The sequence below is a fragment of the Candoia aspera genome, chromosome 3 (assembly GCF_035149785.1).
Source record: "Candoia aspera isolate rCanAsp1 chromosome 3, rCanAsp1.hap2, whole genome shotgun sequence".
NCBI classification, from domain to species: domain Eukaryota; kingdom Metazoa; phylum Chordata; class Lepidosauria; order Squamata; family Boidae; genus Candoia; species Candoia aspera.
In genome coordinates, this window is record NC_086155.1 from 69,120,368 (window position 1) to 69,139,326 (window position 18,959).

At 38.2% G+C, this 18,959-nt stretch overlaps 1 protein-coding gene across 1 annotated transcript in view; it reads right to left on the reverse strand.

The window, feature by feature from the left end:
* DOCK7 (dedicator of cytokinesis 7) overlaps nucleotides 1-18,959 on the reverse strand; it is a 149,851-nt gene that overhangs the window by 21,328 nt on the left and 109,564 nt on the right. The window contains exons 30-44 of the mRNA XM_063298047.1: nucleotides 17,035-17,204; nucleotides 15,307-15,461; nucleotides 14,627-14,809; nucleotides 13,728-13,863; nucleotides 13,046-13,142; nucleotides 12,579-12,596; nucleotides 9,680-9,776; nucleotides 7,488-7,622; nucleotides 6,995-7,147; nucleotides 6,004-6,162; nucleotides 4,927-5,027; nucleotides 4,645-4,837; nucleotides 3,456-3,599; nucleotides 2,623-2,754; nucleotides 368-382 (exon numbers count right to left, since the gene is read on the reverse strand). Of these exons, the coding sequence (XP_063154117.1) occupies nucleotides 368-382; nucleotides 2,623-2,754; nucleotides 3,456-3,599; nucleotides 4,645-4,837; nucleotides 4,927-5,027; nucleotides 6,004-6,162; nucleotides 6,995-7,147; nucleotides 7,488-7,622; nucleotides 9,680-9,776; nucleotides 12,579-12,596; nucleotides 13,046-13,142; nucleotides 13,728-13,863; nucleotides 14,627-14,809; nucleotides 15,307-15,461; nucleotides 17,035-17,204 (1,888 nt within the window). The remainder of the gene's footprint in view (nucleotides 1-367; nucleotides 383-2,622; nucleotides 2,755-3,455; nucleotides 3,600-4,644; nucleotides 4,838-4,926; nucleotides 5,028-6,003; nucleotides 6,163-6,994; nucleotides 7,148-7,487; nucleotides 7,623-9,679; nucleotides 9,777-12,578; nucleotides 12,597-13,045; nucleotides 13,143-13,727; nucleotides 13,864-14,626; nucleotides 14,810-15,306; nucleotides 15,462-17,034; nucleotides 17,205-18,959) is intronic.

Sequence of the window (18,959 nt, forward strand, 5' to 3'; positions counted from 1 at the left end):
CTATGCATTTTTGTATTCAAAATCCTTGAACATTAGAACTTAAATCGACCCCTGTGTTGGGGGTGAGAACATGATGGGAAGAAATGGTATTCTAAGTCAATATGGATAAGAAATAGAATTAAAAAATAACAAACTAGCAATGATAAAAATGGTTCATTCACCAAAGAACCACATTAGTGTCATAATTCATGCACTACCTAAATTGTCTAAAATGACCACAACAGTTTTACTAATATGTTTTGGTTAATTAATTCAGGTCAATAGCAGACAGCAACAGATACCCACAACTAGCATATGTGGGCAAAGCATTGGCAGGAGGCATCAAACCAATCTATTAGTCTTTTTTACTAGCTAAAACATTACCTACCTCCCAGCCAGTACTCTGTATAATAAAAAGTAAAAAAAAAAAAAGTATGTAATGGAAACAAATGCAGAACTTTCTTGACATGCCATCAACAATAAAGCAGTATACATCTACAACAATTTAAAGAGTTTTAGTGGCCATGTATTTATGTAAGCAGTTTCATTCATTTCACCAAAAGAAGTATCATACGGGGAAAAAAACCCTGTGGGAATCAGATATTTTTGCTGAATGCATGAAGGCTAACCCTGCAGAGGATGGGGCAATGCATGTCTGCCTCCTATATCTTCATATTCCAACTATCCACTCCTTTCCCATCATTGTGAAGTGTGAAGGGGAGTTTGATAAAGAAGGTCCCCAACATAAGGAGGCTGGGGAGAAGTTAAATGTGATAGAGGATTGCAGGGATTACAGCCCTGTGCTCTATTGCATTTTGCCCTTATTTAGTGTACATCCAATCTCCCAAATATTATTCTTTTTTTGACTTATTAAGCCCTGAGAATCAAATGAGAATATGAATCCTCTCTTACCACTGCAACATGTTCATCATTCCAGCCTGAGAGTCATTTAATGTCAGACTGGAGAAATTCAAATTTTGTGCGTGAGTAATGTAATATTTGTTACCCAACAGTATTCCTTGTGCAGTAAGATTCAGGTTTCAGAGAACATTCATGTTTTACATCCATGAATCAGAATGCAGTTTATTTTCTACAGACACTTCCATTTTTTTTAATTTCATAATCATCAGAACTTTTCACCAAATTGTCCAAATGGTATTTACAATACTATATATGGATTTAAATTTGCTATCTAAAATAAATGTTAATACTCACTTAGTAAATAAACATCTAAAAGAAATCAACTACAATAGTATCACTGAGGCCTGTGCAGCTGTGACTTCTCGTAACAAGAATTTTGCTAAATAACTGGAAATACCTGCAAAGTATCTTTATTTTTTATTGATTTTATTATTTCTTTGATTGTTGTGAGCTGCCCAGAGTCCCTGAGAGTTGGGCAGCATATGCGTTTAATTTTTATTATTATTATCTCTTTTGCTTCAAATCTTGTTCCAAATGCATGTAAAAAGGGAAGTCTTGAACAATGTCATTCATGTTAGCCAAGGTTAAAATCAGAGCTGATGCAAAACCAAATCAGAAGGACACACAGTTTTTGAGTTGAATCTGAGCCAGAAAGGCACTATGGGAGTGTTACATGTCTGGAGCCCAGAAATCAGCAGCTTCTCAAGTAGCTCAGAATCAGAGTTTACTCTCTAACCTTCTATATAGGGGAAACTATCTGTTCTGGAACACTCTCAATAGTAGAGACATCAAGATCATTTGTGTTGATTTAATAGCTTCTAGAACAGGTTCAATGGTGTAAGTTCAACATATCCTACTTTTGATATGGCTAGATTTCATGTTTGAAAGGTGCAAGAAACATTATGTTAAAATAGTCTAGCTTTACTTTTAACTTACAACCCGCTCTTAACATAGTCTGTCGCTGTTACGATGCAAGTTTCTCTTTGTTTTGCCCCATGTCATAGAAAGCTCACTGGCTGTCGCTGTAGTTTTTAGTGACAGGATGCCATCCAGGTCTCCACATCCAAAGATATAGCCATTTATGTTCTCACCTTTTGTACAATGCAGGGCACAGTTTGGATAAGCAAAGCACCAGCTGCAGGACCTAAAGCTAGGCACCTGCCAATCAAGTGCACTGAGCAACCAAGGCATTGCGGGGGGTGGGGGGGACGTTAGTTTGGGAGCTCTGGCATAGATGCATGTGTTTAATGGTTTGTGTTGTATTGAGAACTGATGCAGTTTCAGTTGGTTTTTGTGTTAATGTAATTTTTTGTTTTCATTTCTTCACCATGCAGTTTCTTAGGTAGATGGGCGGTTATATCAATTAAATAAGTAAGTAAGTAAGTAAGTAAGTATGTCCTAATGAGGGAAAATGGCCCATATAGTAACTGCACTCAATTCTTTCATGTTTGGTAGAGTCAGCTTTCAGTTTGTACAATAGGCACAGAATGGTTTCACAGAATGTACAAATGGACACAATAATTGCCACCTGATTTGAGTAGGAGGCTCTAGAAAAATGAGAACTAACTAGCTATTTTTTTGTCACTGGAGCTGACTGCACACTTTGTAATACAATCCAGGACATCTCCTATACAGTGCTGTTTTGACAAAGTGCATAGGCCTAAGAGAAAATCATGCAGATACATTTTGCAACTTTCTCACTATAGATCCTACAGGTATTACCTGATGAACTATCTTGCTGAATGCATCCTGGAGTTTACCATGAATTGTGGCCAGTTTCTTGGCATCTCTGTTAGCTTCATGAATTGGAATAAGGATTTTGTAAACCTCGTTGACTGCTTCATACATACCAGCCTACAAAACACTGCATGTCAGATGGATCTATTGGTTCATCAAGAAAATAAACATCCTAAGTGCAACACATGATAAAAATGCTTCATTATGACAAAGAAACTGAGAAGCTTGTTTGCAATACTTTTGTTACTATAAGAGAATGTAATCCAGAGCACAGAGTAATATTGAATGTTCCTTTCAATATAGTCCATGAAAAGGGATCTAGGAATCCATCTGCCATATCTTTGCTTCCCTCTTTTTACTGCCTTTCAGAGGGTTGAACAAAATAGCCCCATTATTTGCACAACCAAGACATAACTGCTCTCCTTGCCTCTTGTCCTCAAATCTCCCACACTTTCTGATCCAAAGAAGACTTCAAAGGAACCATAGTGCTGAACTAAAAGGCTTAATAGCAAATATCGAGCACACATTACAGCTGGAGCTTGGCTAATTAAAATGTGTTTTGGAAACTGACTTCAGTTACACTCTCAATAGCACAAAAAGATGTCATTTCATCCATATACAATTCTGTCAATGTTCCTTCCACCCCTATTCCATTTCAGTTCAATTAAGCAGCTGAAATGTAAACTCACTAGTCGAGATCATGTTTACCTCTCAGTTGAGTGCTCAATACTTTCCAACATGTACTTCATATTATCACCTGTACTGTGCAGCTATAAGGAATTACTAAACTAAATACAGATAGAATGAAATTCTTCTACCATGGAGAAATAGTCGGCAGCTTGCTCCAGCAGTCCAACCAGACCTGCTTCAGTAAAATACTTTCCAGAGCATATCCCTTCTTCATCTGGAGAGACAACATCATCAGAAACTGCAGATTCTTCAAGAACATTTGAAGAGATGTTCTGAGGAAATATAAAATATTTATTCACCAGTCAATATGCTAATCTCCTGGCCAAACCACTAAATCTCTTCTTGGATATGCAATTACATTTCAATATAACAGGACTATTCTGGTGATAAAAACCATATTCCCTTTTCTGATTTACCAGTGAAAATTAAGAAAAGCTATGGCAGAGGTGTCCAGATTATGTCTAAAAGTTATTGTTTTGCACTGTAAAACAATTAGATTAATTTAGATTAACTCTCATTCATGGACAGCATATAGTTACATACATATACATAAACATATATGGATTGTGCTAACACACTGTTCATGACAATTCTTACCTAACACTACTCAAACCTTGAGTCTCTGAACTTTCTCCTACTTGCTGCAACTTCTGTTGGGACTGATGCAATAATTCTGTGGGCTTCATCTAATACCAGCAATTCCTGGTATTCTTCATTGCTGGCATGACAGCATGGCCTACAATTACAACAGTATATCTTTCTGCATTGGAGACTCTTTGAATTCTGTCAAAATAGTCAGTAAAAGAGCCAAGCCACACAGCTGTTGCCAGATGAATCTTCCCCAACTTGATACCCACTGGAAAGACTGGAACTACAACTCTTAAGATTTCCAGCCAGCTTTTTGGGGGTTGCAGTTCTAAAATTATATGCAGTGTGCACAATATGTATTCTACTGTGAAGACACCTGAGAAATATACAAGCAGTATCAAGAGCGTGCCCTTAAAATGGGGCATTCTGGGAGAGGCAGAAGCTGCTGAAAAGTCACTGGCTCTAAATCATACGGATTTCCCAGGGGGCAAGCTCTGTACTCCCTGGAGCTAGTGTAGTAATATTCTGCTCAATCCTTGTAACACACAAGACTTTTCTACCTCTGACCAATGGGTAGTGCAACCCATAGAGCATGGCTATCTGAGGAACCACCTCTTTCCCATTTAGGGTTGCTTTCCTAATACAGTAGTTTTGCCAAGCTACCAAGATATGCTTTCTTGGACTTTATACAATCCCCGTTTTATAATCTGGTAAATTAAAAAGAAATACCTGAAATGTAACACATCCTACAGGGAGATATTTCCGATCCTCAAGCATGCTTAGATATTCAGCAACAAGAGCTGCAGAGTGAACCAAACACTGTGCAGATTCTGCATGGTTTTTTCTCTCAGAGTGTTTTCCAGCCATGTTTTGCAGCCAGGTTAGTCGTAGGTCTGGGGAATTCTGATATCCTTTTGCAATTCTAGTTTTTGAAAACCCAGAAGACTCATGTTAATGTGTGCTTATTTGCCTGTGTTTTATGAGAGAATGGCAAGCCCCGTCAAACCCTACCTGTACATCAAGTCAATTAGCATTTCTGGATCTTCCTGGTGTTCCTTCATTTTAACTGTATCAGAGAGGATCATATGGAGATTGAACACAAGATCCTGGACCTGAAAATACAAAAGAAAGGAAGAAACCAATAAAAATGCACGTCCCTCCAATATTTTTAATTTTATACTTGTTTATACTGTATGTTAATCTGTTAATTATATAATCATTCACTCATTGTTCAAAGCCTGATGGCATACTTTGACAGGGTGAACAGTTCTGAAGATATTCATCACTTAGCTTAGTCTGGTTTAGAATTACTTGCCCTCCCCATATAAACTACTAAAGCTAGCAAAAAATCATTAAAATATTGCAAAACACATTTACAATCTAAATTTATAAGTAAATTTTAATTCCAACCAATTTTGAAAGTGATGCTTATATCCAAATCACAACCTGGATCAATACATCTGTTTAATTTTAACCTCAACCTTCTGCACTGTGTTCCAGGAATTCTACTTTACATTTTCCACCACCACTAAATATTTACTTGATCCTTTATATTTTTACATCAATAACACTTCTAAGATCCTGGATCAACTAGAACTTCTGTGAATGAGCATTGGTTACGTTCAAAGAAAATATTTGATTTCTGACTGACTCTAAAAGCACGTGGACTGAAAATTGAGGGTTTCCATAGTAAATAAGCCTGCGAATGGCAGCTTTGTTTTGCCTGGACAACTTGCTTCATGTTGCAGTTTACTTTATCAAAGCAAGGAGGCCATGTGATTTCCATTAATAAGTTGCTTTGCATCACTTCCCACATCCCAGCAATTGCAAAAGTTGGAAGAAGTTCCTGCATGTGCACAGAAACTTCTTCTAGGTATTGTAAGTGTCAGAGGGACCTGTGGAAGTAGTCTTGGACTGAGCCATTTTGTGCTTAAAAGCAAGGGAACCACGTTGCTTTGTGAAGTAGCTTTGAGGAGGTTCTTCACTTACTATTTTGTCAAAGCACCAAGCCCTTGAATATTTTCACAGCAAGTCTCTAAGAAATTAAATACACATACTTTTCCATGCCAAGTAATAATTTTCTCTAACCTGATCAGGGAAGGTTGTCTCCTTTAATTCCAGATCCTCTTCAGCGTAAGTCAAAATGGTCTTCAGAGAACGTCTCAGAAACTCCTCATTAAAATTTTGAGATGTTCCCACCAGAGATGAGAGTGACATAGTCACCTGCATTTTCACTCTAGCGAAGTTCTGAAACAAATTACCACTGAGTCAATAACCTGCCAATAAGAAAAGCAGCTTCATAATTTTTACAATCCCAAGCCAGAAAATAATCTATCTTGTTGGCCATAGCCCCCCAAGACGCTGTCTCCTAGCACCCGAAGCTCCCTGAGATTGAACTAGTAAATCTGGGTATCGGACCAGTGAATGAAAGTAGCATACTTTTCCAAAGATTTTTTAGTAGAAAAGATAGGTGTGCTAAACCAAGTGGCTGAAGTAGAGGAACCAAAAGGAATTAGCCACACCCCCTCTAGTGAAAAAATAATTGCAATTGTTCCACCCCCAGCAGCAGACCTTCCACACTACCAAAAGGTTATTTGTTCTTGCTTTAAGGAAGAGGCAAGCTTACTATTTATATATTGATTTATTTGTATGATTTAGAGGCCACCCAACTCCAGATATTTCTGGGCTGTTTACATTTTTAAAAGGAAGAAACAATAAAATAGAGAAACAGAAGATGTACATCCAGAAGGAAAAAAACATACTCTCAAGCAAAAAACCCCAATCCCCTACATGGGTTCACAACCACCCTACCCCAAGGCCTGGGAGAATAGCTGGGTTTTCAACGAACGTTGGAATATCATCTAGGTGGGAGCTATATAGATCTCCAGGAGAATGCTATTCCAGGGGGCGGGCACTGTGGCAGAGGAGGCAGAGAAGTTTATACTTGAACATCAAGTCTAACTGAAGTCTTTTGGTCAGCACAAGGTGAAATTCTCATTTCAAAGATGTCCCTCCTTCCATAGTTCCACCAAACCCACAATTTAGATAACCTGTACACTTTCAGAAATGATATACTTACATTCCCAATCTCGAAGTTTTGCCTCATAAGGAGATACAGAGAGGCACTGGCATGGGAGCGTATAGTGCTAATGCTACTACTGCAATGGCGCAGGAGTCGAAGGCATAGATCAGCACATTGCTCAGTCTCTTCTTCAAACAGCAGTTCTGGGAACTAAAATGGCAGGATAAGAGACACGCCATTCCACAAAAGAAGCCGGAAGTAATGAGCATTCCAAATGTCAGGATGGAATTACTTTATTTGCACTATAATGCTGATTATCTGCTCTCAACTCTCCTGGGGTCACCTGCTCACTGGTCAAAAAAGCAAGTCTCCAGTTGCACTTCGCAAGCACCAGCTGTGGAAGTAAAGCTGTCCCATAGGCAAGCCAAGCTCATTTGAGAGTGACATGGAATGGTAACTTACTTTGAACTAATGAATTTAGATTAGCCCGTCTCAACAACTCAACTAAGTAAAACCTCCTCACTCTGTACTCTATTTTCAGAACACTCACCTTTGAGACCAAAGCTCTTTGAGTAGCAAAGCAATGCTGGAGATAAAGGGCACTTTGATTGCAGGCCATGCTATGTAGAAGCGCCTTCAGTACCCCACCAAGGATACTTTCCTTGGATTCAGTCACAGAAACCGTCTGTAGCCATAGACAACAAGGGATCAGAGACAGAGACAAACTCACTTTAAAACGAAGTACTACAAACACACAATGAAGAGCCAAGCCTCATTCTGAGGTTTCCATAGCCCAGTGACAAGTGGTGTGATGGGAATATAAGGACCATTATAGGAAATACCAAGCACACTCAGGGCAATAAAACTAGCCCTTTGTTTATATTGCATTCTGACACATATGCTGAAGAGGACTGTAGGAGCCTTTCAACAATACACAAGCTTATGCCCTAGAGCAATGTTTCTCAAACTTGGCAACTTTTAAGATGTGTGGACTTCAACTCCCAGAATTCCCCAGCCAGTATGGGAGCCAGCAATCCTGGCAGTTGAAGTCCACACATCTTAAAGTTGCCAAGTTTAAGAAACACAGCCTTAGAGGGTAACAACTAAGAAGCTTGTGTCATTAAAAAAGATTATATTCCACAGGAAGGAAGGTAAACGTATCTATATATTTTTAATCCTATGATCACTTGCTTGAGAAGAATTCCCAATGAATTGAAATTATTTTGTTAATAAATATGTATTGCAGAAGTTATTATTCACAAGGAGGTTTTCCAAAAAAAAAAATTTATGAAACAAATGATATAATAAAAACAGAATAAATTTTATTTAACTTCCTTTCATTTTTTTGTCCAAATATTTCTTAGCCAGTTGGGCCTATGAGTCTCATATATGAGGTAAGAGGACATCTAGAAAGCACGAATAAAATGCCAGATTGGAAGGACTATACAATTAGTCCTTGGCCTACGACTATTCGTTCAGTGACCATTTGAAGTTACGACAGCACTGAACAAAAGGTGGTTATGACCGATCTTCAGAGTTCTGGCTGTCCCAGCACCTCCGCGGTCACGTGATCGCAATCTGGGTGCTTGGCAACCAGTTTGCACTTACAACTGGTTGCAATGCCCCAGGATCACATGATTGCCATTTGCAAACTTCCCTGCCAGCTTCCCCAGGAAGTCAGTGAAGAAGCTGGCAGGGAAGGTTGCAAGTCGTTGGGGTAAGTCTCCCCCACCTGTGTACCTTCCATGACCCATGCCTCCCTCACACATTCATACACTCTCCTCAACCAACGCTGCACCACTCGCGCATCCTCACACACCCTCCCCAACCTGCACCATGCCTCCCTTGCACCCTCCATGGCCCGCACCTCACGCACCTCTTGCACCCCCTCCCCAACCCTCCCGCACTCTCCAAGCACCCCCTCACTCTCTCCCCCACCCGGCAGCAGCCACTTACCTTCCTGCCAGCCTAGGATTTGCAATTTCCTGCCGGCTTCCTGAAGACTTTGTGGGAAGCTGGCAGGAAGTCGCCTCATCTAACAACCATGAGATTTGTTTAATGATGGCAACCAGGACTGCAAGGATTGCCATTGTTAAGCGATGCAGTCGTGCTTTATGACCACACTTAGCGACAGAAATTCCTGTCCAAATTGCCGTTTTAAGTCGAGGACTACCTGTAACCAGCATTCTTAGCATACACGGTTAGCAGAGGGGATCAGGAATTCTGTGAAAGTGATGACTGCTCCTCCTCCAATACTTCACTTAGTTTCTGTGTTGGTTGCAGGTAAAGGAAAGGACTTTTACCTACAGCTACAATGAAGATTCAGAAGCCTGGTGGAGCAAAGAGTCTTCATGAATCTACATGACAGAAGACTTTCTAACTGGCCTTGGCAAGATGCTAGAAGTCTGAACCTTCACAGACCAGCCAAGAAAATGACTCCCATCATCTGGACTCAAGCAATGTTTCCCTCTGTTGCTTTGGTAACAGATCTTTCCCCTATCAGTGTCATCCTCTTTACTCTCTACAGCCGGCATGGAAGATGAAACTTGCATATTTCTGTGGCCAGCCTAGAAACAGGCTAGTATCAATGATTGGCTTATTTACAAAACTAGTTGTGACATCAACCAGTTTGGAATATGCTTTTGTAGGAGGCATTCTGAAGTGTTAGCTTTCTGCACAGAAGCAACACATCTTGCCTTCAGGTCATTAGGAATTAGGTCAAATATTCCTTAGTATCCTCACCTGCACAATTATCTCTAACGTATCCAATATGATCAGATTGGCTTCTGTTGCTAAATTGCCATCAATAAGTGCTTCATGTTCAATCTCTGCCCGGGACCTGGTAGAAGTAAAATACATACTAAAAATCCATTTTCATTCAAGATATAAAGAAAAGGAAAGCAAATGTCATTCTGTTTGTAAAATAGCATGCTAGTCTTGTTCACTAGGCAAATAAGATGTTCTAACACAGCTTATCTTCCAGATATTTGTACTCCCAACTCTCAGCCAAAGGCCATGTTGATTAGATATCTGGGAATGAAAGATCAAAAATCTAGAGGGCATCAAAGAAAGCTCCTGTAATAGCATACGAGTGGAAGCTATAAAAGCTTATAAAAGCTTCTACAATATGAAAATAGTCCAAAAAGGAGAAAATAAAACAACTAAAGTGTCCCTTGTTGTCTTCCTGTAGTTTTTAAATCATGCATCGGATCTGAAGATGCTGCAAAATAGCTGCACCTCCAAGGAGATAAAATTGAGCTAGATGGACCAATAATCTAGCTAGTCAATCTACAGCAGCTTCCTTATGAGAGAATTTTTTTTTTTTGTAAATATAGATAAAATAAAGGCAAACACACACAAGCAGAGATTTAAAATCAAAAACAAAAAATTATTGCTCTAAATGGATAATGGCCAGGCTAAATGAGATAATCTGAAAGAAACAGACCCTTTAACTCTTGAGAAAGTCTGGATGTGTAACTTAACACAGCAGAATCACTGTCAGAAATAAATGAGCATCTATATATTTTGATTGAAATGGGACCAGAAAGTTGATGTGTTTCCACAGTAGAAGCAATCTTTTTGCTGCACCTGTCAAGAGGTTTTTACATAATTATAATTATGTTTTTCTTAATCCACTGTTCTTTCAAATGTTGCTTGGGAAACATCCAGTTACAGCTTCACAGAATTGTTTTTGCAACCACTTCTGAAATTAATGGGACTGTTAAAAACATTCACCGAGCATTGCTTTTATAGCCTAGCAAGATGATTTTTTAAAATTCCTGACCCCACCCTGCCTTATAAACTTGTATTTTTCTTTTAGTTTTCCTAGTAAGCCAAAAGACCAAATGACACTCATTGTCATGAGCACTGATGGTGAGCAGGAAGGGGCTCCTATCCAGGGAGGAAAACGCATGTGTAGTAGAGAGAATTTGAGCTGTCGTTCAAAGAGACACAGAACAGACTCGCTTTGACTTTTGGGGTTCATCTGTATGGGTTTTCTCACGCTTCTTCAGTTTGGTAGGATTTTCTGTCTACTGTAGCAGTAATAAAACACTAGAGACTTATTCCTCGTCTGGGCGTGGTTCCTGCTTGTCAGGACATCCATTGTTTCTTCATCTAAAGAAAATGATTAAATTTGCAACCATATTAAAAAAAAAAAGCTAACGTGTTATTTATAACAGAGAAAATAGCTTGTCGTATTTCATAATGTGAACACAGGGTGGTGCTATATGAATAAATGTCTTCCTAAAATGTCTGGGTAGTAAAAATGGAAATGTGCATCTGGCAGATATCTGTTGTTTTGCTATCCTATGCTTAAATGATACCTGTTTCTTAAAATCTGATAATGATTCCTTGTGAACAGTTCATTAATCTACTCTGAACAAATTGCAGACAATCTCCAATTGTCTGTAGAATGCCTATACTAAAAATTTCAGAACAAAGCAGAGTAAGTTTTACTTTAAGTGAAGAACTTCATTGTTTCAAAATTAGAAGTTGGTCCTGATCCAAACTGACTTCTATTGGTCTTGTGAATCCACAGCCATTGCTGAGAATTCTGGAAGTTGAAGTCCATACATCTGGAAGATATCAGTGCTAGGCTCAGTTCCACATTGGCATGAACTTGGTTGCCAGATTTTACAGCACTCCTTTTGGGTGCTCAGCAATACGTGTGTGTTTCTGGCTTTAAAATTAATGGTTCTGTGCTCAAGGAAGTCCTTTTGGGAAATCAGTAACTCAAATAAAATGTGATCACTAACTTACAAAATCTCTTTTAACCAAATTACTCTGGGCCTGAGAAAGAAGAGCTGATTTCCTTATCCACGGCATCTCTCTCATGTTTGAGCTTCCACACATTACAGATTGCTTTAATCTCCATTTACTACTTCTAGCTGCTGCAAGATTTTTCCAGATCATGGCAACACACTTACTAACTTTGTAGTCTATAGCAAAAATATTGTCCCAGCAGAAAAATACATTTCTTATGAATAAATATGTCCAATGGCATCACACAATCCTTGAGAAATATCCTCAGAGCTAATTTAGCCCTTGGGACAGTAGAAGATCCCCCACTGGTGGTCTATAGTATGTCCCTTTCTTGCACGAGGGCCACTGGGCTCTCTTGTCAAATTTTTCCAGAATCTCATCTGGAGCAAACTAAAGTGGTATTAACCATACAATTCATTTGGCATATAGTGCTGTTTATAATCCTCATGAGTGGTGTTAAGGGATTATAAGAGACCATATGCTAGCGCTGCAATGATCACATCAGAATACAGACATGCCTCATGATACAGAACAGGAAACCTTCTGTAGCAGGATATACACACTCTCTTTTTATAGCCAAATCATTTCACAAAACAACTTTTGCAAAGCATCTTAGTTTACCAGGATCTGGGGATAAAAAGCATGCCAGCCAGCCAGGCAAAGCTGAAACTATAATTTTTACAGCTAATTAACCCCAATGTTTCGAATTCCAGCAGCTGCTGATACAACAAGATTACTGCAGTAACACACAGGCATACACAACTTCTGCAAAGCATCAAAAGACAGAGCTGCAATAACAGAATATGCAAAAGTACGAAGTGGCAACTGAAAAACAAAACAAAATAAAACCCATAGCAGTATACCAATGCTACAATACCTGATTGGTTTGTGGCTTCTAAAAATACAGCACATGTAGAAAAATAATTAAAGTCATGGATTAGGGAAGGAAAGAAGCAAGCTTTGAACTCCAGAATACTCTTATGGAGCAAGTGTCCAATGACATATATACTTCCTGCATATACAGTTCATGGCTCTTGGCTGTATCTGATAGGATGCCGTATCAGTTTTTACTACAGCAAAGATTATTTTCCTATAATAACATAACATAATCCTACAGTCCCACTGATTTTACATCTTGTTCCCAGATATGTGGGGATAAAATTTGCTTTAAACATAGCTTACACATGCATTTAACCCCTTTCAAAGCTATAATGTGAATAATCCTTGCTTAATCAGTATCTAAATCTGCTCATGTTGTAACCCACTAAACTTCAAAGGAGCCAGAAAAGTCTCCATACATGCGAGGTGCTCAATCTATTAACCTATCAGGATAAGATAGATTACTTGTCAAGTTTTTCAGTGTTCTGTCTCCAGTGTGTCATATCCTTTCGCCATCTCAGGTTCTCTTGACTTCCAAAAGCACTTCCGGAAGGACTTCTTTCTGCCAGGGAATTTTAATATGGAGCTATCAAACAATTCAAAACAGGACAACTGTACCCAAGCAATAATTAATTTTGATGGGGCATTTATTTGATGAGTATTACTGTTCAGCTGCCCAGGTGACAATAGTGTGGTGACTAGACTGACTCCAGGGCACAGGGAATCAATGAATCAGCCCTGAAGGGGCATGCACTGGTATGAACACACGCACATAGATCATGAGGTTTTTTTTTAATCCGTTCAGTCATGTCCAATTCTTGGAGACTGCTTGGACAAGTCCCTGCAGTTTTTTTCGCAAGGTTTTTCAGAAATGGTTGGCCATTTCCTCCTTCCTAGGGCTGAGAGAGAGTGACTGGCCCAGGGTCACCCAGCTGGCTTGGTGCCTAAGGCGGGACTAGAACTCACAGTCTCCCGATTTCTAGTCTGGTGCCTTAACCACTACACCAAACTGGCTCTCAGATCATGAATAGATGTCAACAAATGGAAGACACTGCTTCCTGTTCATCAGATGGAATTTTCATCAGAGGGATAATGCATGAATGGGAGTTCTGCTTCTTTCATCTACCAAAGGCAGCAGTCCACTCACCCAATTGTCCTCTGCTTCGTCGTACCATTTCTTGCCTGGCCCCAATGCTCCCAAGTATAGCTTCTTCAAGTTTAGCCCGCATATCTTTTGACTTCTTAAAAGTCAGACTGTTCATTCTTTCAAACACTTTCTTCCCCTGAATGTTTCACAAAAGAACAAGAATATAAAAGAAGAACATTTTCTTTCTAAAAACAAATATTAAAAAAATGAGAGGGCCTGTAAAATGCAAGCAATTTAGAGGAGGAACCAGAGTCAGTCTTGTTTCATCCAGAGAGAAAAGGGTAAAGTGAGGAACATATAAAAACATTTGCAGGAACTAATTCTGGTATATTTTTATGGAAAAATACTATTTTAGAAAAGAATTTAACTGAATACAGTATTTTTAATACATTTTAAATCATTTTTAAATGATTTTTAAAATATTAAAAATATTTAATATGATTTTTAGTAGCTTATTTTTAATAAGCTAGTATTAGCTGCCCAGAGTAATGTATTTGAGATGGGCAGCCATATAAATCTACTAAATAAATAAATAAATAAATTTCACAGACATATTTACAGTATTAATGCAAATCCATTTTAACTGTCAGTGTTCCCATTCACAGAATCTTGCAAATTGTAATTAAAGTGAAGAGGCCAGGAATCTCACAGCAGAGCACTCTCTCTCTCATTGTAATTCTTATGAGGAAGCAAAGCTATTCAGCTTATGTTTCATTCAATATTTTCTGGAAATTCAGGCTCTCAAGAACAATTAGAGGATGCATTATCAACCAAAGTTCATGTGGCTGAAAAAGGGCTCAACCTTCAACACAATTTTAAGACCTACATTGTGCAAACATTTGAAGAAGGCACATTTTCAATCAACAGGGTGCATTTTTAAGTATGTAGTATTATTTTACCTTATATTCAAAGCAGGAAATACAAAGATAAAGCAAATCCAACAAGCGATTGAGCTGCAACACAGAGAGATCTGTGAACCATTTCTGCAGAACACCTTCATCAGCATTCTTCAGGACCCACAAGAGACAGATCAAAAGGTTTCGACTGGAATCAGCTGAAAATGTTGAGTGTTGCCTGCTGGTCTGGATTCACAGAAAGAACAGATTGAAACTGTGATCACCAGTTTGGTCCCGAAATACATCTAGCCTAACCATAGACATTTTGTATGTCCTTTTGCCACTTTCAAAATGGGATTAAAGCTATTCAGATAGACCTAATGCCATAAGTATTAGCATTAACTTATAATGTAACTTATAATTTAATTTAATTTATATTAGCATTAGTATTAACTTATAATGTGTGGGTAATTCTTTCAGTAAGTTTCAAAATGAGAAGTGAAATGTCAAATCTTGATGCACTGCCAAGAAGTACTATAGTATAGTATTATTATACTATGGTTTCCCACAGAACCAAAATAATCATATTCCAGTATTACGTATTTACATCTCCACTTTGGAAATATGTAATAATTGTGGCATCAGCTCATGGTATGATTGCCACCCAGTCTTGTTTTATGAATATAGATCCCTAGATACTTATTTACACATAGATGTTTTGCAGGAAGAACATGTTTTTGTACCGTTGATGTGAGGAGAAAACTGCTAGGCCGGGTGAGCTGTGGGACAGAGGTTCCTGCAATGGCCATAGCAACTGTCTGACTGATCATATTCCCACCCTCACTTTCATAGTCCTCTACTGTGGTGCAGCTTGGTCTTCCACGCTGATTGTGACTTTCTGCAGCAAAACAGGCCAATTTCAATGAAATGCAATCACAGTGGGGTTGCTTTAGTACAGTTACACTAAACACAGAGACTTAATAGACAAAGAAAAGAAAAGAAAAGAAAACCTTTTTGCATTAGGTGACATATATCCAACTCATATAAACAACTCATAGAATCACAACTGGAAATGTCTATTTTAGTCATCTAGTCTAACTCAAATTAAATTAAACCTTTCTGATACTATCCAGCCTTTGCTTGAACATCCAGTAGAATCTCTCAGTACAGTAATTAGTTCCACTATCAAACTGATCTGTTAGGAAATCTATATAGTACTAAAACTCTCCTGTTTGTAACCTTCAATTAGCCAAAATGGTGCATTATAGCGCAACAACTTTTGAATGAAGGTACCTCAAACTGGCTAACTCAAAGAATGTGTACAAAATCTGGGATCCATTACTCCTGTGTAATTGAAATTTCAAGGATATTCACACCAGCTGTATTGGCAAAGTTGTGGCCACTGCTGTGCCTCCACTGTCAGCCGCAGTCACATGATCATGATTTCCAACACTCCCTGCCAGCTTCCCACAAGCAAAGTCAATGGAAAAGCCAGCAGGAAGTTGGAAATCATTCCCGCTCCCACTGCTTTTTTGCCCACCCATGGTCATTCTGCTGATCTGTTTAGGTAAGTAAGTATCTCTGAAATGGTGACCCAGTGGGTCATGGGTTGTCTAGTTATTCCTAACATTCAAGCAGAATTTGCACTAAAATGGATTAGGGTCCTGCAGTGTGCGATGGTAGACAACATATACTGTATTGGCCTTCTGTGTCATATCCTTCCAGATATTTGAGGAGTCAAGAATGTCTAGGCGATCATTTTTTAAATAATGAAAGAATGATGTCACTTTTCTTCCTTTGGATTACATAAAGGACCTCACAGTAGGAATTTCTGAAGCTACCTGATAGGTCCAATACTACCTTAAATGTGGTTCCCAAGCAGTCTCCAACCAGGAGCTGTGGTCAGAAATTGGAATCACTGGGCATGGCCTGTATCTTTTCAGAGGTCTCACTATTTGTTCCTTTTTCTCTTCCTTGCAATTGATTCCTGTTCGTTTTCCTTCTCAAGCATATAAACAATGAAAAAAGCAAGGAGAAGAAGCAGAATGTTGCCCTTCTGCTGGGAAGCATTAAAGTGGCCATAAGGTGAAAGAGGATTCCACCGAGGCATCTTGCCTAAGAGCTCTTCAATATTCAGAGCTGTTCAGATTTAGCTAATCCAAAATACCTTAAATGTCAAAAAGAGCAGCCTGATACTCTTAATAATAACTTGGCATGAAGCCCACAACAGACTTAACAGCTGACATCCTAGTGTGGGGTGGGGTGGGGAGAGTAGAGCATTCATTCATCTCCTAAACTGCTCTGTTCAGCTATGAACAGAACGGTGTACTTGATGTGGAATTGTGAAGGCATTTCAAGCACATATGCTTTTGGGTGTACTTTAGAAACTCTTTTTAAAAAAACGATTTGCTGCTTTAACTAAATACAGTATTTTCTTAATGCACAAGAAAAAAAAATAGCACACCAAATACCTGTGAAATCATACAGCTGGGGCACACTCTCCATGATCACTCCAATCAGAGGCAAGTACAGAGTAGCCACCCTGGCCTTTACCTGTGGGTCAGAGTACCGTGGGTCGGAGTCATGGCTGGATAGCAAGTTGTGTACCATGTTGATGACTTTCTTATGCAATCCAAATAAACTGTTCAAAAAAAGAGTCAGTAGGATTAGTTAATAGTTTTAGAGCAGATATGGCATGGTAAACACACACACACACACACACACACAGACATTTTTGCTCCTTTAAACTATCCCTTATTTTGTGACTTTGTGTAAAGTGTATGTTTCAATTTCACTCCCATATTAAATTTATACAAACATTTTATTATTTATTTAGTTGATCTGAGGTAAAGTGGTAAATGTATTACAGAGCTAGAATTAACCTCCTGGATCCATTTGTATTGCAAAACCAGCTAATATTAGCCATTTGATTCTGGGCCTTTAGCTCTAGTCACAAAATGTAGACAGTGGTTAATATATGAACCGACCTGCAGATAAATTATTGTTCTTTCTTTTATAAGCATTTATAAGAAAAGGAGGGGAAAAAGGAAAAGAAGATACACGCACAAACAAAAAAGGAACAAAAAGGAAAAAAGAGGAAAAATAAAGCACAAAATACACAAATAATTTACAAACATCACAGAATAAGGTTAAATTTTTCAATATTTCATCAATTTAAGTAACTAAATATATTCCATCATTTTAAAAACTAGTAATCATTATTAAAATATTATACAGTATGAATACCAACTGCAATAGTCAACATAAATCATAAAATGAGATTAAGAATTATAGGAATTTCTATCTAAGCAATTAAGGACTTTATGCTAAGAAGCGCACATTTCAGATTTGGAACAAGCCCATATATAGAGTTGTAATCCAAAAATGGTTTCCAAGTTGAATTAAATTCTGTTTCAGATTTATTTTTGAAATACGAAGTTATTTTAGACACCAAGGCATATTTCCAGAGCCTAATTAGACATTCTTCTGCATAAGGAATCAAATGTAGTTTCCAAAAGGAAGTGTTCTAGCAGCAGTTACTGTAAATAAAGCTAATTCAGTGTACAGTACTTTGTGGGAGAAAATTTTTGATGCTTGGTATTTTCAGTTTTAGATTGTTGATACTTTCAACTACATTGCTTCATCTCATTCTTCCTATTCTTCCCTATTTTTGCATCTTTGCCTTGATGGCTATAGCAAGAGTCCCCCAAGGTTACATCTCAGAACCTGAGATAGCCATGGAGTAGGAGAACATAATCTGTGATCATCCTACTCAGAGGATCAGAGCAGACAGGAACAAGACAGGTTATTTTAGAAGTAACTATACACAGTGATGTCACAGCAAGCTATGATGATAACAAAACAATAATGTGTATGGTAACATCATGGTGCAGATTGCTCCTCACATATTTGCCTCCCAATGTCTGACAAAAATATGTATATTGTGGTATCTATGTCATGATATTATGCTGCACTTTCATCATTTGCCCTCCACTGTGGATGCCCACAGTTGTACATGGAAAGAAAATATATATGGGAAAAATACATTGGGATGAATATATAACAAAAGAAGAAAATATCCAATCTATCTTATGTTGCAGCATTCAACTTTATTACTTATAAAGGTAATGTCTACTTCAAGTTAAGCAGCTTGAAATCTAGGTCAGAAATTGATCATTCATTAACAAGACCTATAGAATGAACTTATATAAGGAATTTAAAAAGTAGAGTTCTTTGCCCACAATTTTAGAGGTATGAACAGGAGCATTTTTGATTTTCAAAACCATTTGATACTTGTTAATTATGTGTGAATAAATTACTGCAACAAATTTTTCTTCAGTGGTTAAAGATGGAGTGATTTCTGTTGACAAATAAGGGATTGTTATCACCACTTGGC